This window comes from Sitophilus oryzae, unplaced genomic scaffold (genome assembly GCF_002938485.1).
Source record: "Sitophilus oryzae breed Bouriz unplaced genomic scaffold, Soryzae_2.0 scaffold_173_pilon_pilon, whole genome shotgun sequence".
In the NCBI taxonomy this organism is placed as follows: Eukaryota; Metazoa; Arthropoda; class Insecta; order Coleoptera; family Curculionidae; genus Sitophilus; species Sitophilus oryzae.
The window spans coordinates 687400-700697 of NW_022146435.1; the positions used below are offsets into that span (position 1 = coordinate 687400).

The following is a 13298-nucleotide window of genomic DNA, read 5'->3' on the forward strand; positions in this document are numbered from 1 at the left end:
ACTTTTAGATACGTAATCGAGGGCGCGATTTTAAATTTATTGTTGCCAACCGTGGATATATTCGGCGCCGGGCTGACTAACTGGAATTTAAATTTCCCGCTGGGGATATCAAACAATATGTAAAAGTGAGCATATTTGTTGGTTGGCAGTTTATTGTGGTGTATATGTTACGCCGGTCAAGCTTAATCACGTGACTAAAAGTTTATTTGATATGAACTATATAAATGTCATACACTATTCAATGTCACACTTATTTGATTGGATAAAGTATATATATTTTTGAAATTAGAAAAATGTACTAATTCACTTTTAATATACAGTGTCCATGACAGTTAGGGTTTCCGGAACCGGAGCTGTTTTTCGGAACAGGAAATTTCGATACCGCGCCTCTATTTTTTTCGGTACTTTCAATCAGAAAGCAAGGGATGGGTTTTCGTAAAATGGATAAAAAATTGAGATTTTTAATGAAAATAATATCAAATTATTAAGTAATCAGTCATGAAAAAATTAACATAAACACAAGTAAAGAAAAAGGTAACTTAAATTTCACATCAAACAGCATAAACCAACTTTACTGTATTTGAGACAAAAGCCCTAAAATATTGAATTAAAAAGTTGTCCACCCAGCGTTCTCTTACCGTCTACAAGCTCACCGTAAAGCAGAGATTTTGGTATGCGGTTTTCTATTCTGCATACGTGACCAGCTCATCTTAAGCGGGATTTTGTAACCATGACTCCAATACTCTCGCAGTTAGCTTTTTCAAGGACCAATAAGTTTGAGACATGATGGAACCACCGGATTCTTAAGAGTTGTCTAAGGTGTCTCTGTTGCAACTTGTTTAATGCGTTTATGTGTCGGCGGTACGGCACCCAGGTTTCACTCCCATATATAACATGGTGGGGATTATAATTGCTCGGTACTCGGTACACTGCAAGTTTTGTTTTTGTACTCAAGTCATGATTGTAGAAAACCCTGTCTTTTAATTTCCAGAATGCTCTTGAGGCGCTACTAATCCTGTGCTGAATTTCAGAGTCAATATTGGCCTTTTCCGAAATCAAACTGCCACGGTAATTGAATTCCGCCACATATTCCAATAGTTCTCCGATTTTATCGCATTGTTGTGATCTTCCGGGGGAGTGCACATGATTTTAGTTTTGTCGATGTTTAGTTTAAGGCCCAAAGCCTCGTATGCCCAGGTATATGTGTTCAACATTTCTTCTAATTGTTGTACCGTGTTTGCAACTAGAGCGCAGTCGTCAGCCTATTGAAGTTCTGTGATGAATTTTGTACGTGTTTTTGCCCTGAGTCTTTTTATGTTGAACAGACCGCCGTCGTATCTGTATCTAATGCCCAATCCTCTCTCCTGCAATTTGCTGTCCACTATAATGGAGAGCGCTGCCATGAATATGTTGAATAGGAGAGGCGCTAAGACACATCCCTGCCTAACTCCTGTATTTGTTAGGAATGGATCGCTCAGTGATCCATGATGTGACACTCTTGACTTGTTGTTGGGTACTCCGAACTTTTTCATAATTGCCCAAAGCGCATCTCTGTTCACAGAGTCGAAGGCTTTTGTTAGATCGATGAATGCAACATAAAGTTTAGACCATAGATAAATGAAACAAGTTTAGATTGGAAAGTGCCCATAAGGACAATGTAAACACTATTTGGCGCTGTTCTTGCAACGGTCGCGTCCCGAAACTTTTGAAAATTTCGGAGCGGTTCGGCTTTTTCCGGAATTATATCGCCCATATATTTTCCGCTGATAGCCAATATTATTTTCGTTTAATTTTATAAATAAAATACAGTGTGTTGCATACAAGAAACTTTATTTTATATAAGGACGCATGTATGAAATACCTATGAAACATTGGAAACCGACGTTATGCCACGATCCACGATGGTTTTTGCTGTTCACAGTTCACAGCACAGCTTTTTAAGTTTTTAATGCCACTTTTTCACAATTATCACCGGTTAGAGTAAATAAAACTTGAATTAAACTCATAAGATAGCAATAATTACTTTGAAAATGAACGCACTTTTCGGAATTTCTTTAATGAGAGCGGTTTAGATTTTGAAAGATTATTATGATTTTTGAAGATTCTGACTTTGACAAGAGAAAATTATTTCTGTTTTTGTTTGCCGTTGTTCTTAGCGACCGCTATAACAGAGCCAGATCGCGTATAACGGTCGCGACCCAAAATAATTTCGCGACCTAAAATTTTTACGGGCTTTCCAATCTAAACTTGTTGCATTTATCTATGGTTTAGACTGCTGCTCTTTTACTTTTTCCTGTAGTTGACGGATGGAAAATATGGAATCGACGGTGCCGCGGTTGGTACGAAAACCAGTTTGCGATTCTGGAAGGATTTTTTCTATATATGTGTGCAGGCGGTTTGACATAATTTTTGCAAGAATGTTTCCGCCGATAGCCAATAGTGAAATTTACCGGTAATTTCTGAAGTCTGATGCACTTCCTTTGTTCTTAAATATATTCACTATATTCGCGTTGCGAAAATCCTGAGGTACCTTCCCGCTTTCCCATACGACATCGAAGAGAGCCATAAGATGACCAATAAGTTCTTTACTTGCACACTTCTAGATTTTTGCCGGAATCGCGTCATAGCCATCTGATTTGTTGTTTTTTTGCTGTTTTATGGAGGTCTTTATTTCCTGTTCTGTTATTGGGATGTCTAATACATCGAGGCTGTTATACTTAGGTATTGTGTTTAGTGCTTCCATATTGGGATTGTTTTCTTGGTTAAGGATATGGCTGTAATGTTCCAGCGATTTCTGATTTGTTCTTCCTCTTTTAGAAGTTTGCCATTTTGTGCCATGATTGGACAGCTTACCTTCTTAGTTGGACCGTATACTTCTTTTACAGCGTCGAAGAATTTACGATAGTCGTGGTGCGTGGCGTACTCTTGAATCTGATTCGCTTTTTGTGACCACCAGTTATCCTTTACTTGGCGCAGTTCTCTTCGAAGCGTGTTGTTGGCTGCTTTAAAGTTGTCTAGCATCTTGGATTATGTGGATTTGCACTGACTGCTTGATGTGCTCTATGCTTTTGTTCCAACAAAACCTGTATATGCGGTTGATTTTCGTTAAACCAGTCTGGTTGTTTCTTTTTGTTCGACTTTCCCAGTACTGCTTCGCTGGTTTTATGAATCACATCCCTTATATGTGTCCAGCCTTGTTCAGCTTCTAAGATCGAGATTGAAGTTATCGGTGGAAGTGATTCTTTGATGGCTTCCCGGAGGGCGTCGGCGGTATTGTTGTTCTCTAGACCCCGTACGTTCAATCTGGTCATGTTGTTTTGCTTTTTACAATGTGGATGTTTGGGTTTTAACTAGATTTTCATTTTTGAAATTAAAAGTTGGTGGTCAGTGCCGCATTCGGCATCTATTCTGGCTTTTGTGAGCCTAACATCTTTTAGGTGCGTCCTTCGAACGATTATGTGGTCCAATTGATGCCAGTAGCCTGATCTAGGATGTTTCCAGGTACCTTTAAACTTGTCCTTCGACATGAACCACGTATTGGTGATGCAAAGATTATAGGAATTTCAAGAAAGAAAAGAAGCAAAAACAATAAGAAATAGCATCATTACTTATTTAGAAGAGTTTGATTTCAATCGCTAGAAAGTAAAAATCAAAGGACTTTCTCACGTAACAAAACAATAATTTTTTAATTATTGTTACCGAGTCCCCGTTCTGTGATGGCCAAAAAGATCTGAACCCTAATTGATAGTATTAATTAGAGTTTCCGGAACTGTACTAAAATATATTCGTTCAATGACTGTAGTTCGTCAATTAGCAAGCAAATATTTTCAATTAAAGGTGCAAATGTCTATAAAAACTTAACACAAAAAAATATAACTAATACCACAATTAATACATTAATACAAAAAATATGTTTTTAATTGGTATTACCGAGTCACGAAAGTACCGAAAGAACCGGGAATTAATAATTTCGATACCCGGTTCTTTGATGTCTCAAAAGAACCAGGAATTCCCAGTCTTTCGGTACCGGGATTTCCCGATTCTGAGCCCTAATGACAGTGTATGATATTTGTGATAATACATAATAAAACTTCACTTAATAAATATAGTTAAAATAAATAAGTTATTGCCTGTTAAAAATGGAGCAAAATAAAATGCGCTGTACATAAATCCAAGTAATTTACATTGTATCATATGATCTGTATATACAATGGGGTTAAGCTTCAAAGTTGACTTGGAAATAAAGATGAGGTCAGTAGATCATACGATATACTCTTAACTTCCTGAAATTCAATAGTTAATGTGATCAAACCATGTCACGTAAAATTATTGTTTATTTACACCAGCTTGTATAATTTATGGTTGCAATATTTTTTTCCAGGAAAATGATTGGGGATTTTCTCATTTTATGGTTTGGAATGACGTCTTGGATCCCGAGAAGGGCTTCATAAAAGACGACGCCATTACTTTGGAAGTACACGTCTTAGCTGATGCTCCACATGGCGTTTCTTGGGACAGCAAGAAACATACAGGTATGCAATAATTGAAACATTATCCACTCTTAGAAATGCACGATTACATTTTATTTTTTTTTATTTTCTATCAATTTATTGATAAAATAATTGTGCAATTTAATTTTGTAGATTTTTTACAGATTAAATTTGATACTGTTACAAATTGTCTGATAATATTTTTTGTAAAATAGTTAATAACTATTTCTATCAACAAGATAAAATTTTCTTTTTGATCACTTTATATCAGCTATAAAGAGAACTAATTGCTGGTTATATAGGGCGTCCCATTTTCGTGTATTTTACAGGGTTTTTCATTTATGAATAGAGTTACAAAGATGCGGTTTTCACATTATCGTGCTACTTTTTATATGAAACTAAAGATGCTAGGCACAGATTTGTCCTATCCCTCTTAGTTCCTGAAACAAGAGCATATTTGAAATTGTTGAATTTTTCTACTCTTTTCGTATCTTGTTTATCTTACAACTTATTGAAATTAAAAAAAAATGGTTAAAGAAATTAAAAATGGAAGAGCACCCGAACTCGGAGATGGAGATATTGTTATTGAAATGATCAAGTGTGGGGGGATAACACTACATAAACGAAAATAAAATAAAAAAGTCTTTTGACCTGACCTGGATTCGAACTCTGAATCATCGGCTCGTGGTCGGAAACTCTACGCACTGCGCTATGGAGACATGTTCGATTTATATTCAATACTAGAATTTATAGTACTAAATTAATAAAAAAATATAGGATCTTCTTTCGATGCGCAGTAGTGAACGCAACGGGTATCGGCAGCCAGACGGGCCGCATGCTGTTCCAGAGAGCATAGTAAAAGATATATCAAAGAGCCAGACGACTTAAAATACTTTCTCGAAAACGTTGCTAGCTCTTAGACTAGGACTTATCTATGTATATAAACACAAAAATAGAAAACCCTGTACCGGGAGAGCCAGAATTATTGAAATAGTTTACATTACGTTTTAGTGTTCTGAATAAAAGTCTGTATTTTCTACATATTCTATTTACATTTTATTTAAAATAATTAGTAATATAACTAACACCAATTTTTTTTTCTTTAGGTTATGTAGGACTAAAGAACCAGGGTGCGACATGTTACATGAACTCCTTGCTCCAAACCTTGTACTTTACCAACCAACTCAGGAAGGCGGTGTACAAGATGCCTACCGAATCCGACGATTCTACCAAATCGGTTGCTCTGGCTTTACAGAGAGTGTTCCACGAACTGCAGTTCTCTGACAAGCCTGTAGGAACGAAAAAACTAACGAAAAGTTTCGGCTGGGAAACTTTGGATTCATTTATGCAACACGATGTTCAAGAGTTTTTAAGAGTAAGGAACTTCTTTTTATAAGTAATCTCAATCCATTCGTGCTCGCGCTATTGCTAGTGCTGCCACTAGAATGTAGAATGTTTGAGGGGAGTTAATCACCGCGACCTTACAGATCTATTTTGTGTTTCCCTTTCTTATTTTCATCATAGAGTCTCAGGGCTTTAACAAAAGCCAGTATCTGAGACGGCTCCACAGAGGCCAGCTCTCCATCCATCAGCCTTACCAAAGTTCATGGCACGAATGGTCATTGTCTCGGCACACTCAGTGATAAGGTGTTCTGGTGTTTCCCCATTTTCCCCACAGAATCTGCATTCGCCGTTGTTTCTCAGCTTCAGCCTACTGAGGTGTTCGTTGAGGAGACAGTGTCCTGTTAGTTAAACCCCGTGACAATCCGAAGATTGTTTTTACTTAAATCAAGGAAAACCTTTGATTTTTCTCAGTCGTAAGTTCTGAGGAACTTTTTCGAGTGTCTTAGACCGTTGGAGGACACCCATTCCAAGTTAGGGACGGAGTCTTCCAGATTCTTCAGTTCCGCTTTCAGTTGGTTCCCGTTTGGAAAACAGAACGGTTCTGGTCCAGTTAGTGGAGTGTTCGCTCCTTTTCTAGCTAGATCATTTGCTTTTTTATTGCCTTCTATCCCTTGGTGAGCAGGCACCCAGAGTAAGAGGACTTTAACTTCTCAGGTATTCTTTAACCAACTTCGGTGCTGCCACTAATGCCACTAGATTTAGAGTCCAGGGACACTAAGTTCCTAGTAGAGAATAAAGAGACCTATGTTTCAAATGAAAATGAAATGTAACTAAAGATACGGGGCAATCCACAATGACTGAAATAGTTGGCAATACATTCTCGGAGCCCTTTAGGATTAGTGATTGGTACCAATGCTAAAACAGATTATTGATTAAATATTTTTAGTGAATTATATCAATTCATTGACGTCTTATTTTTTGATTGTTCTTTTTCTTGTCGTAAATTTACAAATTTTCTACATTTTTATTTGTGAAATCTGCATATTTTTTTAAATCTTTGAAATTACTATTTTTCAATACAACTCTAGTGTTCAAAAAGAATACTTATAGTTTATACCAATCAAACTTTTGTCACGTAATTAAGCTTAACTGTCACAGCGTTGTCCACTTTTACATATTTTCTTATTATCAAAAAGTTTAGGAAACAAAAATGAATTAATTATAAATATATAAACAGTTATTATTTACATCGGCAAAACTCACCTCCTTAACAGCACTTAAGGGACATAAAGGGCTAAATTACTACGTTCAGAATATTCTAATAAGGTTGCAATGAGTTTTTTGCATTGGCTATTAAGCTATCTAGTACACTTTGCACTAAAAGAGGTTCTAAACAAACTATGTAGTAAATTTAAACCAAAAAATTTGTTTTGAAATGGATACCTGATTCAAACAAAAAAAAAGTATAAAAATAATTATATTCCAAAAACCACTTGCTATTGATTGTGACATTAAGGTATTTTTTTGTAATCAAGTATTCCATTGACAAACTAAATCTTTAGTGTAAAAATATTCATGAATCGCTCTGTATATATGAGAATGTTTTTAATTTTACCTTACTATCGCTCGGATATGTTATAAAATTTATTGAAGAGAAAATATCAAATATAACATCTATTTTGGGACTTCTTTTCTACACTGGATCACCCTGTATATTGAATATTTGATTATGAATATTTTTATATGGCAATATGAATTCTGTGCCTACTGGTACGTCGTTTTCGTTCGATAACACTGCCATTTTTGAATGTTATATCCACTTAAAAAGGAGTGGTACATTTGAACTAATTTTATTATAATGTGATAAATGTTAAATACAGTTGAGCTTTGAAACATTTAATGTTACACCAACAAAATAAAACAGTATTTCACCAAAATAATTAATAAATTAAAACTTAAAAAGAAACATTTTTTAAGTTTGGGAGTGATTTAAACAAAAAAAGGTATAAAAATAGTTATATTCCAAAAACCACTTGCTATTGATGGTAACATCAAGGTATTTTTTTGGAATCTTAATTGTTCCATTGACAAACTAAATCTTTAGTGTAAAAATATTCTTGAATCGCTCTGTATATCTATGAGAATGTTTTTAATTTTACGTTACTATCGCTCGTATATGTTATAAAAAATTATAGGAAAGAAAATATCAAATACAGGGTCCGGCAATAGTGCGTCGGGCATCTGTAGCTCTTAGAATAAAAAACTTGAGAATTTTGTTTAAGTGCAAACCTAAAGTATGTACCAGGATGTATTTCAGGAAAATATTTTAACTTCTATAGGGTGGCTCAAAAAAGTGTGAGTGGACCTAGATGATTTTTTTTAAATGGAACACCCTTCACTTTACATAACCCTAAGAAGTCTTTTTATGTAAAGTGATCTGAAAGGAATCCAAAAATGCAATAATATACAGGGTGTTCCATTTTAAAAAAATCGTCCACGTCCACCCACACTTTTTTGAGCCACCCTATAGAAGTTAAAATATTTTCCTGAAACACATCCTGGTACATACTTTAGGTTTGCACTAAAACAAAATTCTCAAATATTTTATTCTATGAGCTACAGATGCCCGACGCACTATTGCCGGACCCTGTATAACATATATTTTGGGACTTCTTTTCTACACTGATTCACCCTGTATATTGAATATTTGATTATGAATATTTTTAAATGTTATATCCCGTTAAAACAGAGTGGTACATTTGAACTACTTTTATTATAATGTGATAAACGTTAAATACAGTTGAGGTTTGAAACATTTAATGTTACACCAACAAAATAAGACACTATTTCACCAAAATAATTAATAAATTAAACTATTATAACAATTTTTTTACAAGTTTAAAATGTGTTGTGATTAGTGTTTTATTTTTCTCCAACAAATGTTAACGTTCATATTTTTTTTTCAGGTTTTATTAGATAAGTTAGAAAGTAAAATGAAAGGCACTTGCGTAGAGGGCACCGTTCCCAAACTATTCGAAGGCAAAATGCTGTCCTATATCAGATGTAAAAATGTGGATTATTCGAGCACCCGATCGGAAACTTTTTACGATATCCAGCTCAACATAAAAGGGAAAAAGAACAGTAAGGTCGGTTACGTTGTTGGCGCGCCGTGTCTAAAGGTTTTCCTTTGCAGTTTATGAATCGTTTAAGGATTACATAGCGAAGGAGACCTTAGATGGAGACAACAAGTACGACGCGGGAGAGCACGGTCTGCAGGAAGCGGAAAAGGGGGTGATTTTTTCCTCGTTTCCGCCGGTGTTGCATCTCCATTTGATGCGTTTCCAGTACGATCCTGTAACCGATTCGTCAGTGAAATTCAATGATAAGTAAGTTTAAATTCCAATTTTTACACCTCTCCCCCAAGTGGTGTAAAAATTGCACATTTTTCATAACTTAATTTTTTTATACAAAAAGTACTCCTAAAAAATTCAGTATGATGAAAAGAGTGACTCATATCAGTGGTGGTTCGTCAGGGTAGGCTTCTGAGGCCGCGCCTCACCTTTAAAACGAAGGAACGATTTATTTTTTCTATCTAGTTTTATATTTAATCCCAGTATAACTTATTAAAATTCTACAACACACATTCAACATAATAAAACTAAAAAATATATATTTTATAAATACATGCAGGCCGCGTAACAACATAAGCCGCGTAAACCCAGCCAAAAAGAACGCGAGCCGACAGAGGCGAAATAATTCTAGCTTGGAAAGTTCGAATTGCCTACCTATTAGCAGCGACAATTTAAGGTCACGTGACGCCGGTGAACCGACGGCCACGATGGGTGTACGCATTCTCGATCGCAGGATTGAGACGAGATTTTTAGCGCTTATTCTTATGACTATTGACTATTGAAAAATGCGACAAAGTCTCGATCTCGTGTGGTGAGAACAGCGTGGGTGAATTAGCATTCGTTTTTGTTTTTATTTAGACATTTAGGGCCAGAATTACTTAGATTGTCTGTGTTTCTAAATTTAAATTATTTGATAGCTATTAGATACAGTATTTTTAACTCGATTACACACAGGGTAAGGTGGAATTTTAGCAGTTTTTAAAATTCAACACAACGAAATATTGTTGAACTTTGAATGTTCGGCTTTTCTTCGCCGGTAAAATTTTATTTATTTTAAAGTACCGAAGAGGGAGTTGAATTTTAGTGTTTTCTTTGAAATGAATCCTATTTATAACGTTATTCTTTCTGTTCTTGAAACTCCTTTTCTAAGACAAAATGAAACTGAAAAAAAGGACAAATAAATATTAAGGAGTCAAAAATTCCCGAAATATTTAACTATAAGAGGCAAGGTAGGCAATAGGTTTTTAAGAACTTTTCAAATATCTTGGAACTAAACCTAATAATACTTCATAGGTGGGAAAAAAAATACTTCATAGGTGAGAAAATGTATTTGTCTTTGAATAAGAAGACTAAGGAAGGAGCATATCAAAAATCTTAGGTACACCGCGATGGGCCTCAAATATGGCCGACTTAAATTCCGGTTTATCAGTGTCGTTCTAATTTTATTTAAAAAATGTAAAACTATGATGTAGGGTAGACGTGGGGTAAACTCAATAATTTGTTGTTTTATTTTACGTTGTGAATAAATGTTGGTAGTTATTAAAATTGTTATAAAAATATATAATTCTAATAAAAATAGATAAATTATAATAAGTATTTATTAACACAAACATCCGATACGCTACTGAAGCAGGTAAGTCAAATTAACGTATCTAAATTCTTTGACATCTAATCTTTGACAAGTAATAAATAAAAGCTAAAATGCAAGAAAAATATATAATTTAGTTAATTTAAGTGAATTTCATAAATGATCGGTTACACGTATGTATATTATATAGTCACTTATTACTAGCGAAAAGTTGTTCCATTATTTCACTCAATTTTTGCCGAGATCTACCGCACGCTACACAACCAAATATTTTAGAGTCTTTTTCGATAAATCGCGATAGTGTCACTGTTAATTTAAGTTCTGCCACAATTTCCATCTAGATTTACTACCTTTATACAACTATCAGTAGTAGAATAAATAATAAATAACATAAAATAAGCTCCGTAAAGACTGACAAATCCACAAAATTTCAAATCAAATTCAAATGTGTCAAATGAATCGTCAAACAGAACTGTCAAGTATCCCCACCCTAGAGTGCTTTTTCCGCCCACCATGCATGAATACATGGATAGCATTATGCGCCTTCCTTAGTCTTCTTATTCAAAGGTATTTGTAAACAAAATTATTAACCTCATGTAGCCTCACCTTATATACTCGCATGCCGCCACTGACTCATATTTAACCCAAAAAAGTCTAAAAAGGAGACGTGCACATATAAACTGAATATGTAAGACAATTGTTATATTAAATTAAAATTGAAGAAAAATAGGTAATTAATAAGTGACATTAAAATATTAATACTAATATTAACAAGAGACGATGCATGACGGATTTATTTATTCTATTTATTTATTTATTAAAAATATTAGAAACTTTTTTTAGCGAAATAAATGGATTGGTATGGAAGTCACCTGCTTTTTTTCTGTCATCGTCTGTCGAAATCTTACCTGAGAAAAAAAACAGAGTATACATTATTGTATTTAGGATGTCATTAGTTTTAAAAATAGTAAAAATCCAGAGGTGTATTTAAAAAAATAAAGTCGATGAAATCGTTCACACATCTTACTTTCACTGCCTCTTATTTTTTATTATCCTTTTTGTATTACATTTTATTTAAATAGAGAATTTTGTTGTTACTTGTAGAATCTGTGCCTGTAGCTTGAATTTTTAACACCTAAGTCATCCCACAAAAATTGATTAATAATAATAATTCAATGTGTTGTAGACATTGTCTGTAACTCTATTCTAATTTATTTTTATTGTTTTTAGATTTGAATTTTATGAAAAAATTCAGTTGGATGAATTTTTACAAGAAAAAGATCAAAATGATCCTGCCAATTACACGTTACATGCAGTTTTAGTGCATAGCGGTGATAATCATGGAGGTCATTATGTAGTATTTATTAATCCTAGAGGTAAGAATAAATTTATGTTGACTGAGAAGTTGGTTAACCATCTTATAGTCTATCCAACAAAAGAATACATGACAGTGACAGTGTTATTTAAAACATTTTTTTTCTGTCATATTTTGGATGTTGGTTTCAAATTATTTTTTATTATATATTTTATTGGATTGATTTTATTTTTTTATTGGTTTTAGGTGATGGGAAATGGTGTAAATTCGATGACGATGTGGTGTCGCGATGCACCAAAGGCGAAGCGATCGAACACAATTACGGCGGGCACGATGAAGATCTGAACATGATGAATGTGAAGCATTGCACCAACGCTTACATGTTGGTATATATTAGAGATTCCGAACTTCCAAACGTATTACAAGAGGTAAATATTTGATTATAAATTAAAAGTGCGCTCTTTATAAAGTTATGTATAGTCTGTCCAACGACAAAATCCTTGACAGTGATAGATGTGTCTGTCGTTTTAATTTCAAAGTAGTTATTTCATTTTACAAAGAAATAAGTTGGTACAATTGAATACCTATATTTAAAATTTGAGCGACAAGTGATTACTTCAAAATATTGTGAAAAAAAATGTATAAAACTGAAAAAATCTAATCGAGTTATTTAATTTAAAATAGGGTATGTGTACAAGCAAAATATATGTGTGCAAAACAAACAAGGATGTTTTTTAAACAACCAACCAACCAAAAAAAAATATAAAAAAGAACTATTTCTTACTTTCAAGCTTAAGAAACTTCCTGAATTTATTATTATATTTATAATATAATATGTGCAAATAAATATGTGCAAATAAAATATGTGCAATATGTGCAACATAATATGTGCAAATAAAATAACATTAATATTGCACATTAATAAATAAACACAACATAAATAAAACAAAATATTTTATTAATAACACTTCTTACTGAATTTTATACCTTAAAAGCTGATCACTTAACCAGTATCTTTTGACATTGTTTCTGCAGTACTAAAATCTATTATTTACCTATTGTGTGATTCTCCAGTTTTTAGTACCATATACAAGATGGTATACAAACTTTACTGATGGTAACTTTATTTGTCTATAAAACTCTCTGTCTGTGCACCGAATATTAACTATAAACTCTGCTCTGGGTCTACAGTTAAGTTTCCCTCAATTTTTCCTCCACTTAACTTCAAAAAACACAAAACACACAACTAATAAAACGAACCAAGTTTTTAAAACTGAATTATTACCTATTCTCACAAAAGGACCGGTAGACTTAATTAAACTTCTCTCGTACCGCCACTTCGAGTGCCTCTCTTAATACATAAGTTCGTTTGCAAACCTTATTTTTAACCATACCGCATAAAAAATCTAAAATGGATAGGTCAGGTGATC

The 13298-nt window shown here is 33.8% G+C and overlaps 1 protein-coding gene across 6 annotated transcripts in view; it reads left to right on the forward strand.

Moving 5' to 3' along the window:
- Nucleotides 1–13298, forward strand: part of LOC115881779 (ubiquitin carboxyl-terminal hydrolase 7) — a 49366-nt gene that overhangs the window by 9501 nt on the left and 26567 nt on the right. For all 6 annotated transcript variants that reach the window (XM_030899426.1, XM_030899422.1, XM_030899423.1 and 3 more), the window contains 6 exons: nucleotides 4382–4532; nucleotides 5597–5865; nucleotides 8801–8975; nucleotides 9028–9220; nucleotides 11784–11929; nucleotides 12115–12296. In XM_030899426.1, coding sequence (XP_030755286.1) covers nucleotides 4382–4532; nucleotides 5597–5865; nucleotides 8801–8975; nucleotides 9028–9220; nucleotides 11784–11929; nucleotides 12115–12296 — 1116 coding nt within the window. The remainder of the gene's footprint in view (nucleotides 1–4381; nucleotides 4533–5596; nucleotides 5866–8800; nucleotides 8976–9027; nucleotides 9221–11783; nucleotides 11930–12114; nucleotides 12297–13298) is intronic.